Source organism: Rana temporaria, chromosome 6, assembly GCF_905171775.1.
Source record: "Rana temporaria chromosome 6, aRanTem1.1, whole genome shotgun sequence".
In the NCBI taxonomy this organism is placed as follows: Eukaryota; Metazoa; Chordata; class Amphibia; order Anura; family Ranidae; genus Rana; species Rana temporaria.
This window is the reverse complement of record NC_053494.1, coordinates 46,772,630-46,787,861: the sequence shown is the minus strand read 5'-3', so window position 1 is coordinate 46,787,861 and position 15,232 is coordinate 46,772,630. Positions and strand designations below refer to the sequence as shown.

Below are 15,232 nucleotides of genomic sequence, written 5' to 3'. Positions count from 1 at the left end.
TCTGTGGCAGGGAGGGAGGGGTTTGCCTGAGAAATGTATGTTGTCTTCCTGGAACGTTGCTTCAGTTAAGAGAGTGATCAGACTTCTGAGGCAACTTCCATTGAAATCAATGGGTACAAGTTGCCTACAAGTCGGATTGAAGTAGTACAGGAACATTTTCTGAAGTCGGAGTGACTTCAGTAGTGTGTATTAAGATGGCTCCATTCACTTCTATTGATTTTCTCAACCGCGCTACTTGGGACAACTTTGGGAGACTTCAAGTCGGATCCCAGGTCGCCCCTGTGTGAACGGGCTCTAACTCCACCTTTTTGTAAAAAAAAAAAAAATCCCTTTAAGTGATGTACACTGCTGTGATTTTTAACAAACTTTCTTTGAAGATTCCTACTTTTTTTTTTTTTGTTCTCAATCGGCTGCTGCATATGCAGGGTTCTAATGAGGAAAGTGGCAGAGTCTGCATTACTTTAAAGGTGATTTCCCTTTTTGGGAGTATCTCACCACATTTTTTATTTTTGTTGCAGGGGATGCCAAAAATCTGACTTGTATCTTAGTGCAAACTTCTGGTAAATTGGTAAACCAATCAAAGCAGGAAATTACATTTCTGGGGATGTTGCATATATCGTCTGTGCACAGAACACTCATGTTGCCATATTGCATTGTATTTTACCAAAAAATTGAAAATGACAGCATTCAATTACTTATTTTTATTTATTGTATACACCATTTGTCTTTTTCTAATGAAAGTGGAGTTACCCTTTTAAATTATCCCAGTTGTCCCTGTGCAGACAAGGTACATGTTCCAGTAAAATGGCTGTGGGGAGAAGCAGTATTCGTTTTTTAAACCGTCATACAATATTTTGTCATAGTATTCAGTCAGCCAGTTCTGTCAATTTGAACTTGTTTGTTGGTGTGTGACACTGGAGGAGGATTTTATTGATGGTTACATGTGTTTATTTTGTGCAGGTCTCTGGTGGTGGGGCTTTGATACCTTGCTTGCCATGCTGCCAGCGCTCAGCGGATTTACGTTGTATTCAACACAAACCGAAGATCCTATTCCCAGCCTGAAGCCAATGTCAGATATATATGTATCTTCTGATCATGAAAAGAAGGTAATATTTCATCTCTAGTGACAAAGCAGCAGGCTTTACCAAAACAGTCGTAATACGATCCATCTATTTTGTATAGCGGTTGGGATTTATTTCTGATTTACAGCATTACCAATTAAATTTTAGCCCCTTGAGAACAGTGTGCTATCCTATGCAAATGTAAAAGATTGATTGTGGGCCTAGAAGCAGGTGAAAAGTAAACCTTTTTAGTCTATCCTTTTTGCTTCAGTTAACATCACTTTATCAAATGTAAAATTACATTTTTCTATTACAGGAATCTGGTTGGTATGGCTGCAACCTCAAGGAAAAATTATATACAAAAATGCAGTGGCATAATTATTGCACTAACAGTGCAATTTCTTGGCCCCCTTCCATTTTCATTTAGCACTATGTGGACCTTTGGCCTGCCTATAGTGAGCAAAATTTGAAATTATTTAAATAAATGTCATGCGTGTTGGGTTTAACTTTCCAGCTAACCACGCCACCAGATTGCTTAAATGAAACTTGACATTAAAAATCATTATATATTTTTGACCCACCGCATGTTTTCAGTGTGTGCAGAGTTTTGTGTTTTTTGTTTTATTTTTAGTGCTGTTGCCTTCCTTTTTGTTATTTCTGAGATTGATTTTGTTATCTCATTCTTTGAAACCAATGTTCCAGTTTAGCTAGACACATCTGTCACCCACATACCGGCTTCTACCTCCTGCAGCCCCTAATTAACCACTTCCCGACCGTCGCATGTATATGTACGTCCACAGAATGGCACGTACAGGCAGATGGGCGTACATGTACGTTTCCGCGGGTCGGGGCTACATGCGGTGGTCGGATTCCCGCGGGGAGCGACCCTGGGTACGACGGCGCGGCTATTCGTTTATAGCTGCTCCATCGCGATCGCTCCCCGGAGCTGAAGAACGGGGAGAGCCGCATGTAAACACGGCTTCCCCGTGCTTCACTGTGGCGGCTGCATCGATCGAGTGATCCCTTTTATAGGGAGACTCGGTCGATGACGTCAGTCCTACAGCCACACCCCCCTACAGTTGTAAACACACACTAGGTGAACCCTAACTCCTACAGCGCCCCCTGTGGTTAACTCCCAAACTGCAACTGTCATTTTCACAATAAACAATGCAATTTAAATGCATTTTTTGCTGTGAAAATGACAATGGTCCCAAAAATGTGTCAAAATTGTCCGAAGTGTCCGACCATAATGTCGCAGTCACGAAAAAAATCGCTGATCGCCGCCATTAGTAGTAAAAAAAAAAAAATTAATAAAAATGCAATAAAACTATCCCCTTTTTTGTAAACGCTATAAATTTTGCGCAAACCAATCGATAAACGCTTATTGCGATTTTTTTTTTATTTTTTTTTTTACCAAAAATGGGTAGAAGAATACGTATCGGCCTAAACTGAGGGAAAAAAAATGTTATATATGTTTTTGGGGGATATTTATTATAGCAAAAAGTAAAAAATATTGCATTTTTTTAAAAAATTGTCGCTCTATTTTTGTTTATAGCGCAACAAATAAAAACCGCAGAGGTGATCAAATACCACCAAAAGAAAGCTCTATTTGTGGGGAAAAAAGGACGCCAATTTTGTTTGGGAGCCACGTCGCACGACCGCGCGATTGTCTTAAAGCGACGCAGTGCCGAATCGCAAAACCTGGCCTGGGCATTTAGCAACAAAATGGTCCGGGGCTTAAGTGGTTAAGCTTTAAGAACTCCTTGTATTTACAATGCTTGGTGGAAAATGTTACTGCCCCTTTTAAATGTAATGATTTCTATTACCTGAGCCTGACTGCCATTTTAATTTCTTCAAAAGCAACAGACCCGCAAAAGAGCACGCTTTAAGCGGTAGTAAACCACAAAAAAAATCTTCTCTCCAAGTGAAAGTTGTGATAATGTGGTAGTATGCATTACATACCAGCACATTATGAAAGACTTGCCTGAAAACAAAGCCCTCCAGCGGCGCACTATCTCCACTAATGGGTCTTCCATCGTAACCCGGTCTTCCTTCCGGGTTCGCGGGCTGCGGCCATCCGATTGCTCGAGCTGCAATGCTGTCACTTCCGCGGCACTGCGCTCTCAACGGCACACCGTTCATTGAGAGCGCAGTGTGAATACGCCAGTGACGTCACCAGCGCTGCTATGTAAATATCTCCTAAATGGTACACGTTTAGGAAATATTTTGCTGTATCTATAGGTAAGCTTTCATATAGGCTTGTAGGTATAAACCAGAAAAAACTTATTTTTTACTACAACTTTAAGCCGGAATACATGGATACCTACTGAACTGACCAAGATTCACTCCATGTATGGGCAGGCTGATTGTACAAAAAAACGATACCATCAATCGCATTAAGTACAACCAACCTGGTGGGTTTTTACTTTTGGATACTGCCGGCGACTATAGCTGCTGGCAGTGATCCTTGTGTTCTGCCGGCCCAGGAAGACTCCCTGCGTATAACGCCAGACACAATGGGGTTAATTTACTCAAGGTAAATTGTCTGTACACTGCAAGTGCACTTCCTCTAGATCAGAGGGGAGCATGCAAGGAAAATTAACAGCATTTTTGCTTGCTCATGATTGGGTGATAGAAATCCGCAGACCTTCTCCTTAGATCTAGTGAAATGCACTTGCAGTGCACAGGCTATTTTGCCTTTAGTAAATCAACCCCAGTCTGTCTGCATCCAGGGCTGGTAAATTATTAAAACCAGCTGGATATATTAAAATATTTACAAAAATGTGAGGGGTGTACTCTTGTGCGATACTGTGTGTGTGTGTGTGTGTTATATCATTTATGCTCTAGCAAACTAAATGCCATTCAGTTACAGTTTACATGTATTTTACAAGTTTGTTTGAAATTCCCAACAGGTTCACATTATATAGCGCTCATTATAGGAAAACTGCTTTTGACATTTAGTTTCTCTTTGCCTTTTGTGATCTGGGTCAGGGGCTTACATACATTGTTTAGTCAATGGTTAAAATCTGTTAACCTATTTCAGGAATTGAACCTTCAGTTTGATGATCGAATGAAGGCACTGGAAAAGAACTTTGGGTTAATGACTGCCCATCATGATTATCATTTGGAAGATTACAAGAAACTGAAAGTTCTGGTTGTGGATATTCGAGAACAGATGGGACAGATGAGTGACAAAGGTCACACGTCAAGTGTAATTGCCAGCCTTCTCGATGAGCGCTTTGCCAAAATGAAATTGGACTTGCATGAAAAAACAACGGTAAATATTCACTGAAACACACAAACTTACTGGGCGTGGTTGTAAAGTGTATACTTCAGAAACTCTGGGTACTCTGATACAAAATATGACCAGCTTCTGTGCCCTTTGACTTGGTCTTAATATTGGCCCATCGCTTTGATGGGCAGCCTCACTAACCGTTACTAATGAGGTTGGCTGGAGCACGTGTCCACCAGAGCTGCTTGGTGTTGGCATTTCCAAGGTTTTGGGGATCATTAATAATGGTGACATGATTCACAGGTATACTTGTAAGATAGAAAATCTAACATTCATGGCTGCACAGAAAACCCCTAAAATCCAACTCCAGCCTTGGTAATTTTACTTACCTGCGGTACTGGAGGGTGTGCGGTCTTAAATATTTTACACTGTAAAGCTCCTTCTCATAGTAATCAAAGTGCCCTCACTTTTACTTCTGACTGTACGATTCCCAACATTTGTCAGGTTTCGTTGCCATGAACTAACCCTCTTTCCTATGGTTCCCAGGACTTGCTATGTTGTGATGCTGGTATTAGTTACATCAACCTGCCCATAGACTTACTTGGATGCCAACAGATGTGCATCCATTTACATCTACCTCTGAGTCTGTCCAGGCCTGGAATGATACAAAGGTCTGCATCTTTTTCCAATTTTGTGGACCTAAACCTGATGGATTGGAGGTAGCCGCCTGAAAAGACGGTCGTCCAACATGGATGAGAAAAGCTCCAGTTTTAAAATGCAGAAAGTTAACTAGCACAAATGAGACATCCCATTCTACTCGATTCGGCAGGGGATCTGCTCACAGAATCTGTTTTACTGAGCTTCCTTGGAATTCGAGTGCACAGACTGATTAAAAGCAATGCACCTGGGGTTGATTTACTAAAGGCATATAGACTGCAGTTGCTTCAGAGCTTGGTAAATGAGCAAAAGCTCTGCTGACTTTCATCATCCAATCGCATGCAAAAAAACTTATTTTTTTTCTCTTGCAAGTGATTGGGTTTTCTTTGCAAAGTGATCCCTTTTTAACAAAAAAATATAATCTTTTATTATGGCAAAGCATCTCGGATACATCCAAGTCCTTTTCACAAATAAAGAAACACTTAATCGGCAGACACCAAATACCGAAAACCGACAAGACCTATGAGTACGTTTGCTGACGGCTTATGACAAAGTGAACCTTTTACTTCATTTAATAAGCTCTGAAACAACTGCGCTTTGCAAAGTAGACGGCCTTTTAACCTTTAGTAAATCAATCCCATAATCTCGAGTAGTTTAAAGTATACGCTTGGGCAAAATAAAACAAACCTATTCGGTACATTTCCCCATGCTTTCTTTTAAAAAAGAACAGAAAAATATCTGATTTGCCCGAAATCCAGTGTTCTTTAATTTCTGTGGCACTGAAATCACAAGGTTTTCAGCCCTTGCCAGTTCTCATTTGCTAGTCTACAAAACACCTCCCTTTCTCATCTTTATTACATAAATTGGCTGCTCCATAGTCTAGCAGAGTAGAGCTCGGACTGATGACACTGCTTGGGATTTCAGTGCAACAAAGGCATCGGGTTGCCAGACCAGTACAAGAAGTTGGGAGCGAACTGGAAATGTTTTCTGTATAAAGTTTTAAGGTGACGTGCATGTGTGTTTGTGTGTATGTGATGTATATATAAAATGTCTTCTTAGCCCTGATGAACACTTATTCAGTTCTGTTGTTGCCAACTTTCTTTACATTTTTGTTGTCAACTCTACATCGATTCAACTGCTATAAAAAATAGGGGACAGTGCATGTAAGATGTAAAATTCATATCCAAAATGACTGTTAAACCTTGTGACAACTCAAATATGCCCATTGAAAAGACACTGTACTTCTACATTTAATTATGCCCCTGCTTGTTGGTAAGTGTAAGCGCTTTAACCGTAAGGGATGACACAAGAAAAGCTGGTTAAAGTATTTTTTTGGTGTGTTGTCAGACCAGATGTTTGATGCATTTTCATCCCTTCACCTTTTAGGATGAGAACTCCATCAATAAAAATCATGAGGCTCGCATCCTTCACTTGGAATCTTTATTGACCAAACTATCAGAGGTATGCAGCCTGGATACGGCAGGCTAAATGCTTTTCTTTGAAAGTCCTGAAGGGGAACAGGAAGCATTTGAGTGCTAATGATTTTCTATTTATAGTTTTTATTTTTGGCATTTCACCAATTTTTCTTACACTTGTAGGCCATTGAGGAAGACCGGAGGCGTGCGCAGACTAATACTAGGTAATAATGTTTAACCCATTTCACATACACTGCGCTCTCCCTTGCCTGAGATTAGCCATTTATATGACGGAATTGTGAATGACGCCTTAGAATGAATCGTCTATCTGTGAACGATGGCTGCTGACAGCTGGTGTATGCTTTTTAGACCTTTCCAACAAATATTCAGAAACTTTTATCAGTAGTACAGGGAAAAAAATTATGCAGCTGTTTGTCATGCCTTTTTTTTTTTTTTTTGTAGCGTTCTATTTTATTATAGAGGGAAAGTTTGTCTTCTTATAGTTTTTAAAGTGCTTGCTGGCCTGTAATACCCAGGAAGTATTTAACCACTTCCCTACCACGTCATTGTGAAATGACGGCGGCAGGAACCCCTCCTCGATCCAGGAGGACGTCATGTGACGTCCTGGGCTTTGCGGGTGGATATCTGAATGATGCCTGCAGCTAGAGGCATCATTCAGATATCCTTCTCTTGTGCCGGCGATTCTGCACAACGTAAGAATGAACATAGCGGCGATTCCGCCGCTAGATCGTTCTTACAGGCGGCGGCAGGGGACATCCCCCCCCCTCCCGCCGCCATCCGGTGCTTCTCCGGGCTCTCCCGTGCCATCGGGGGCCCGGAGAACGAATCGTCCGGCGCTGGCAGGAAGCATAGAGATGACTGGTGACCAGATGGTCACCAGTCATCTCTATGACCGTCGGAGGACCCGGGCGCGATGTGATGACGTCACGCCCGGGTCCCCGTAAGTAAACAAAGCCGCAATTGCGGCTGCTAAGCAACAGCAAGCATGAGATCGGTGAATTTTTTTTCACCGATTTCATGCTTTCCAGCCTGGAGGAGAGATGTGGGGTCTTATTGACCCCGCATCTCTCCATAAAGAGGACCTGTCACACACATTCCTATTACAAGGGATGTTTACATTCCTTGTAATAGGAATAAAATTTATAATAAAAAAAAAAAGTGTAAAACAAGAAATAAATATGTAAAAAAATAAATAAATAAAACATATTTTTTTTAACGCCCCTGTCCCCAGTAGCTGGCGCGCAGAAGCGAACGCACACGCAAGTCCCGCCGACATATGTAAACGCCGTTTAAACCACATATGTGAGTTATCGCCGTGTGCCTTAGAGTGGCAGCAACAATTCTAGCACTAGATCTCCTCTGTAAATCTAAACTGGTAACCTGTAAAAAATTTCAAAGCGTTGCCTATGGAGATTTTTAAGTACCGAAGTTTGGCGCAATTCCATGAGTGTGCGCAATTTTAAAGCGTGACATGTTAGGTATCTATTTACTCGGTGTAACATCATATTTCATATTTTACAAAACAATTGGGCTAACTTTACTGTTTTGTTGTTTTTTTTAATTCACGAAACAATTTTTTTCCAAAAAAAAGGCGTTTGAAAAATTATTGCGCAAATAGCGTGCAAGATAAAACGTTTCAATGACCATCGTTTTATTCCCTAGGGTGTCTGCTAAAAAAAACATATATAATGTTTGGGGGTTCTGCGTAATTTTCTAGCAAAAAAATTATGATTTGTACATGTAGGAAAGAAGTGCCAGAATAGGCCTGGTATGGATGGGTGTATAACTGCCCTGTATGGAAGTGGTTAAAGCCTGTGCATCTGACCCATTGTCCTCAGGTAATAATAATCAGCGTGGGTGCAATATTGAGGGTATGGTTTCTGATATGCAGAATAAGGCTTGATGTTTAATAAAATGGGTTTTATGATGAGGGTATATTTTGTTGTGATTTCTGTATAGGTATATTATACTTGTATGATAAAACTGCAACATTTCAATCTTCACTATTTTTGAAGACTATGTGAATCTAATTGGCAGGATATGCCATTACAGCTTCTTCCATTTTTGTTATGTTAAAATGTTAATTCTGCTTTATTTGTGCAGCGAAGGGCAAATTCAAGATCAAAGTTTACTACGGAGAAGAATTGAAAGTCTGGAGAGAGAATTTGCAGAATACAAAGGAGAGTTCCTAAAAGGACAGATGGCAAAGTCTAGTTGTGATCTACCAGACTGTGTTCTTCAGAAGGTAACAGACTACAGCATTAAATAACCTGTTCTATATTCATGCCTTTGGGGTAATATAACACAGCCTTTTAAAATTTTTAATCCAGTAAATTCTAAATGCAGGCCGACTAGATTGCATTCAGGTGCAAAGATATGTGGTCTTTGAAGGCAACCAGATTTCTACAGTTTGTGGTTGGACTATTTAACCTTTCCTAGTTACTGTACTTTGCTAATTTCTTTTTGCTCAGTCTTTGGCCGCCTTTACAATGGCAACATCAAACCTGCATTTATATGCATTACAGGACATTTCCAAATGCATATACACATATGTTATGATTTTTCAGTGCTGCTATTCACACCTGCATTATGTAGAATAATCTAGCTCTGTTTATGAAAAATACAATTCTTTGTGTCCAAGATCTAAATACTCTAAATGTGGATAAATGCAGCTAAACCTACTTTAAAATAGGAACATGTAAATGCAGGAAAAAGTTATCTCATGAGGATGAAAGTTGTTTAGCATTTTTAAACACAGGGGACGTCACCTGGGAAATATAGAAGTGTTGGAGTGCCGGTTTAAACGAGGCCTTAGTAGTAGTAGTAGTTGTAAAATGCAAGGTGATATTTGGTTGTATGGGTTTTCAGGTGTGCTCTAAAGTGTAGCCACCAAACTCTGGGCAAGAGGACTTGGTATATTGTAGTCTTTAATCACATTTTTTTCCCCCCCATAAGTGGTTGTTAATTATTAGGTGATCCATTGTACACCACCCATGTTCACACACCCCAGGGGAACTTGAGTGTCGCCACAATTGTAAAACGCTGGTCTACGATCTCAAACAGGCGCCATGCCTGAAACCAGCAACCATGGTTCCCTTAGTTTAGGGAATTTCTGTGGACAACCCTTATGCTCTTTGCTAAGAGAAGATTTCCTTTTTTTTTCTTTCTCTCGCTTCCTCAAAGCTCAGTGGTCCAGGGGACTGCCATTTGTGTGCCACAAATAAAAACCAAAAATATGGTCAGGCATCTTCATCTGTTGAGCTCAGTAAGAACAAGCCGGGGTCCCAGGGTGATTTAGCTGGAAGGTGGTATTAATAGTATCTCGCTGTTTGCCAGTATCTTTAAAAAAAAAAAAAACGACTTCCATAGCATGAGTTGGTACTTCCAAAGCCTTAAAGGGGTTGTAAAACCTCCTGTGATGCAGCTGCCCCCTAGAGCCCCACCTTTTACTTACTGAACCTAGCGTTTCCAGCGACGGGTATTGGCACATAATTTCCAGTCGGAGTCTTGGGTCCTGATTGGCTAGATTGATAGCAGTGCAGCCATTGGCTCCTGCTGCTGTCAGTCAAATCCAATAAAGCGGGAGGCGGGGCCGAGTCTGCTGTCTGTGTCAATAGACGCAGCAGCAGGACACGGACCGGACCCACACAAGTGCCCTGAGGGAGAGCGGCTCTCCAACGGGGCACTCGTAGAGGAGCTGCCAGGAGCGCTCGCTGCGGGACCCCAGAAGAGGAGGATCGGGGCCACTCTGTGCAAAAATAACAGCACGGAGCAGGCAAGTATGACATGTCTATTCCTATGGTGTAATATATCTGGTTAATCCTGCCTGTACCCCGGTCTTCACCCTAGTGACTCAGGACTAGGGGTGCAACGGATCGTCATTGATCCGTGATCCGCACGGATCAATGACTTCGGATCGGCACACACGTGATCCGTGGTGTGCCGCGGGACTGCAGTGCAAAGTGGTAAAAAACACATTGAAATTGTCCCCGCTCTGTTTGCACACAGCCCGCCTGCTCCTAACCACGCTGTGATAGACAGAATGCGTGTCCAATGCGCTGATGTGTTTTGTCTATTACAACGTGGGCTTAGGAGGAGGTGGGGCTGTGTACGAGCAGGAGTGGAGACGTTTAAACATACGGGCGGTGAGTTCAGTTCGTTTCTAGCAGAGACAATGTGCTGCTGCCGTCCATCCGTTCCCCCCACACTTCTCCCTGCTGGCTCTAATTGAGTCCGTCCGTTCCCCCCCCCCCCCCTCCAGCTGCAGTCCGTCCGTTCCCCCCCCCCCTCCAGCTGCCTTCCGTCCGTTCGTTCCTCCTCCCCCAGCTGACGAGTCTCCTGTCCTTGCTGCAAATAGCACACGGTGAGATGGGTAAGCTATGCTCTTCCCATCTCAACTGTGAGGACTGTTTTTGGAGCTGACAGGGTTAACAAAGAGAACCTGTCACCTTCAATTGCTATGACACAGGGAATTGTTTTCTCTTGTGTAATAGCAATAAAGTTAAATGTAAAAAAAAATAAGAAATAATTCAATTAATAAAAAAATAAGTAATTAAAAAGTAAAGAAGAAGAAAAATATTAAAAATAAGAAAATTATACAAAAATTAAAAAAGTAAAAACGACAAGCTACAAAAAAAAAAAAGTGATAATGTAATAAAAAAAAAAAAAGAAGAAACAAAAAATATTTGAACTAACCGTGCCGCCCCTGCCATCCAACTGCTATTCTCCGGGGGGTGGTTCGGTTGGTGGGGTGGGGGTGCATTGCAAAACCTGGCCTTGGGGTGGCAGGGAAAGGAAATCCAGCCCTGCTGGCTGCCCTCTCACTTCGTCCACCCTGGCGAGGCGGCAATTTGGGGCACAGTGAGGCGGCAATTTGGGGCACAGTGAGGCGGCAATTTGGGGCACAGGGAGGCGGCAATTTGGGGCACAGGGAGGCGGCAATTTGGGGCACAGGGAGGCGGCAATTTGAGGCACAGGGAGGCGGCAATTTGAGGCACAGGGAGGCGGCAATTTGAGGCACAGGGAGGCTGCAAATTTTTTTTTTTTGCTGATCCGAAAAATGATCCGATCCGTGACTCCTGATCCGAGGAACGATCCGAACCGTGAGTTTTTTGATCCGTTGCACCCCTACTCAGGACCAATTTATCGTTGGCTACAGGTCTCTGCGTCCCCCAACCAGCGTTCCCAAATTTTGTTATACTTAGCTGGGCCGCCCCTATTTGTGTATATACATTTTTTGTAAGGTTCCTTTCACTTCCGCCCGCCACTCCAAGAAGCTAGGGGGTACAGACCTCGCCCATCTCCTGGCAATAACTTTTCTGTCTGAGAATAGAGTTTCGTGCAGGAATATATTAGTATATTTGTCCGTACCGTCAGGAAATATCCTGAGTATACATTGTTTTGGGTCAAGTGCTATGGGGGAGCCCATGACATTGAGAAAAGTTACAATTTGTGTCCAAGGGTCGTGAATTTTCAAACCAGCCCAGAGGAGATGGAAGAACGTGCCTGTCTCCTTGCTACACAACAAACACAGGGTGGATTGGTCGCATTTGTATCTAGCCACACGGATAGGGGTGAGATATGCCCTGTGAGTTATATAGATCTGGGACAGTCTATCTGAAAGTCTGGGGGATACTGCCTTGCAAGTCTCTAGCGCCTCCTCCCACTTCTCATCCTCCAGGGGTCCCACCTCCCTCTCCCAGCGAGGCTTCAAGTTAAACGCTAGTTTAGTGGAAGCAGGGGTAGAGGGCTTACGATAAAACTCGGATATTAATCCACGCGGATCTGCACTCTTGGCTATTGCCATGATGGGGTGTGGGGTGGGTTGCGGTAGGGTATGTGGGAACTGTGCCCGGGCCGTGTGTCTTGCTTGCAAAAACCTGAAGAACATATGATGGTGCAGTGAGAATTCCTCTTTAAGTATTTGATAGGTTTTAAAATTTCCATCTGAGAATAAGTGATGTAGGTAATAGACACCCTGTGTGGCTCAGAGCCTTGGACATGAAGGTGTTACTTTAAGTAATTGTATATTTAAGAATTAATAACTCACATATATGATATATGGTTATAATAAGAGAGTTCTAATGTCCAGAGCAAAAGCTTTAACATAACACATTTATTAGAGCTTATACAAAGTCTAATCTAACACACAGAAAACCTATCTATAGTCTCAAAACTCAGATCGTAGGTTAAAATACATACATTTACATGAAGGAATACAGAGTATATTCCTCTAAAACCTTAGATTACCAGCATGGGCAGTTGCTACAAGTAATTATCACATAGTTACCCTTTTAAGACCCAGGCCTGTAGGCCAGCTCTCCATCAAGTGATGGTTCCATAAAGTGAACTCCATCAATCTGTGCTGTGGAGTATATCTTTCTAAGCTGACGTCCCATTGGTTGGCCTAGCTAGGATCATGATTGGAGGCCCGACTAAATAAGTCAGCCCCCTTTCATGCAAATCTTGGTGACTATATCTGACAGCAGAGTAAAGTGAATTTTTCCCAAGCTTAAACAGGATGTGGCTATCTTGATTGAACATCCCAGCATGGGGTCCCTCACATAAGGTGGTTTAATTCATTGGCTCCACAATGTCTGTTACCAAACAATGAACTTTGCTATATGCTAAATGCCATGAATTAGCATGCTAAATGAACCATAAACTTTGTACTCTGACTGAGATATCTTCATCCTCTACTTAGAGAAATATATTCATAATTAGAATATATATATCTTTATATTCATACACAGACACAGCATATATATATATATATATATATATATATATATATATATATATATATATATATATATATATATATATATATATATATATATATATATATATATATATATATCCACATATCTCTATTTAATCTAGATTACCCAAAAACCATATGGCAACAAAGGAATTCAGGCAAATCTTTATTATGCCATAGGGGCGTGTGGTCTGGGGTATTAAAGCAATTGTATTCTTAATACATTTAAAGTGTTACTAAACCCAGGACTCTGCATTCATTATATCTGTGTACTGTGGGAGACAAGAACATGGAAATACAATTATTTTAGTAAATATAAACTGCTAAATACCTTTTCTCATCAGCAGTAGTCTTGTGACTTCTATCAGTGTTGGGTTAAAGCTTGTAAGAGGAGTTTTCATTCTACTCTGACTGTCCTATGAGGCTGCAGGACCCCTGACCCTCTGGACAGTGCCGATTGGCCCTGTGCTGATAACAGACACTCTCCCAAGAAAAAACACCTCTCTGCACTTGCTCAGTTTAGTGTGTATTGCTAGAGTGTCTCCAAAGACCCTGTACTGGCAGGAGATGGATTGGGGACAGTGGAAGATGGAGGATCAGAATAGACAGGATCAAACAGCCTTTTTACACAATGTGGAGGGTTAACCCCATAGGTTCCACAGTGAGTATAACAAACATGGTTTACTGCATAAGACAGATTTTACTTTTGTGGATTTAGTAACACTTTAAAACAAGCCTTCCATGATCTTTGTATTTGCATGAAATACAGAGCAAATCCTCATCAGTTCAAAGCAGAAGCACTGAATAAGTTAACTTCTTACCTAAGCAGCGGTGCTCACTCCACTTCCCCAGAGCACATGCTGTATGTGTGTACGCTAGAGAATAAACTGAAAGGCTGCCAAGTCACTGCTGGGAGGGGGTAGCAGATGGGTCCTGATTCTGTCTGCATTGCCCTAGTAAACGGCTCACGCAAATTTCAAATGTATGTTTAGCCGTTTTGCCTGAATTCAGGTAAAGGTTATAGAGAGTAACTTTGTATAAACCATTTTCTCTTTTAGGTGGATGCCAGAGTTAGAGAATCTGTCCAAATGATGTTTGGAAGTCAGGCAGATCTGCCAGAGTCCTTGCTACAGTGGCTTTCCACAAACTATGTTAGTAATGTAGATCTTGGTACCAGACTGCAAAAACTAGAACTCCAGATCTTGAGGAGTATCACTCACCAGATCTCCATCACAAAGAAGGTGCCCACAGCTAAAGTGGTGGAAGGGGCAGTAATTGGAAGTGTCTCTGGTATTACGGAGGAGGTAGGTGTTTTGTTGCCTGAATCCCATGGTATGTAAAATGAAGAAAAAATATTTTTGGACAACAGTACCATTTAAAATTAGTTGGAACCTAAGAGGGTTCTGCTTTATGTACAAATGTGGGTGGGTACACAACAGATATTTACTTTTTTTTTTTTTTTTTTTTTACTTTAAAGGCTTCATTTCCACTGGCGTTTTTACAGCCACTTTTGTTGGCCTTTTTTACAGCTTAAAAACGCCTGTCCATGTTTATTTTGCAGCGGTAGCGTTTTTGAGCGTTTTTTTAGAGTTGAAAATATGTTTATTAGAATTTTAACATGTTATACATGAACAGCATGAGGTGTCACAATCAGGGTACAGTCATAAATACGTAGTGGTAGAGAGTCAGCCCAATGGCTATTGCCCACAGCAGGACTCCCACCAACGTATAACATAACAGGAACAATTATGACAAGAACCCGAAACAAAAATTGTGAGTGGCCAAAATGGCCTCTTAGTAGGTGACAACATTGCAACCAGAGTCTCCAGGAAGGAAACCATAAAATCAAAAGAAAAAATGACACATAGGACAAAAAAGATTTGAGTGTTTTTTTAATGTCTGGCGTTTTTACAGCTCTATTGCTGGAGCCACAGAACGCCCTGGTCCCGCGTTTTTTTTTACAGCTCAAAAACGCCTATGCCATTTGCAGCTCAAAAACGCCTATGTGGGCACGATGCCATAGAATAACATGGACAGGCGTTTTTAAGCTGTAAAAAACGCTCAGAAAAGTGTCTGTAAAAACGCC

At 41.7% G+C, this 15,232-nt stretch overlaps 1 protein-coding gene across 7 annotated transcripts in view; it reads left to right on the top strand.

Moving 5' to 3' along the window:
• Window positions 1-15,232, top strand: part of SUN1 (Sad1 and UNC84 domain containing 1) — a 107,514-nt gene that overhangs the window by 71,281 nt on the left and 21,001 nt on the right. For all 7 annotated transcript variants that reach the window (XM_040356768.1, XM_040356767.1, XM_040356770.1 and 4 more), the window contains 6 exons: window positions 961-1,106; window positions 4,105-4,338; window positions 6,337-6,411; window positions 6,549-6,589; window positions 8,490-8,631; window positions 14,205-14,450. In XM_040356768.1, coding sequence (XP_040212702.1) covers window positions 961-1,106; window positions 4,105-4,338; window positions 6,337-6,411; window positions 6,549-6,589; window positions 8,490-8,631; window positions 14,205-14,450 — 884 coding nt within the window. The remainder of the gene's footprint in view (window positions 1-960; window positions 1,107-4,104; window positions 4,339-6,336; window positions 6,412-6,548; window positions 6,590-8,489; window positions 8,632-14,204; window positions 14,451-15,232) is intronic.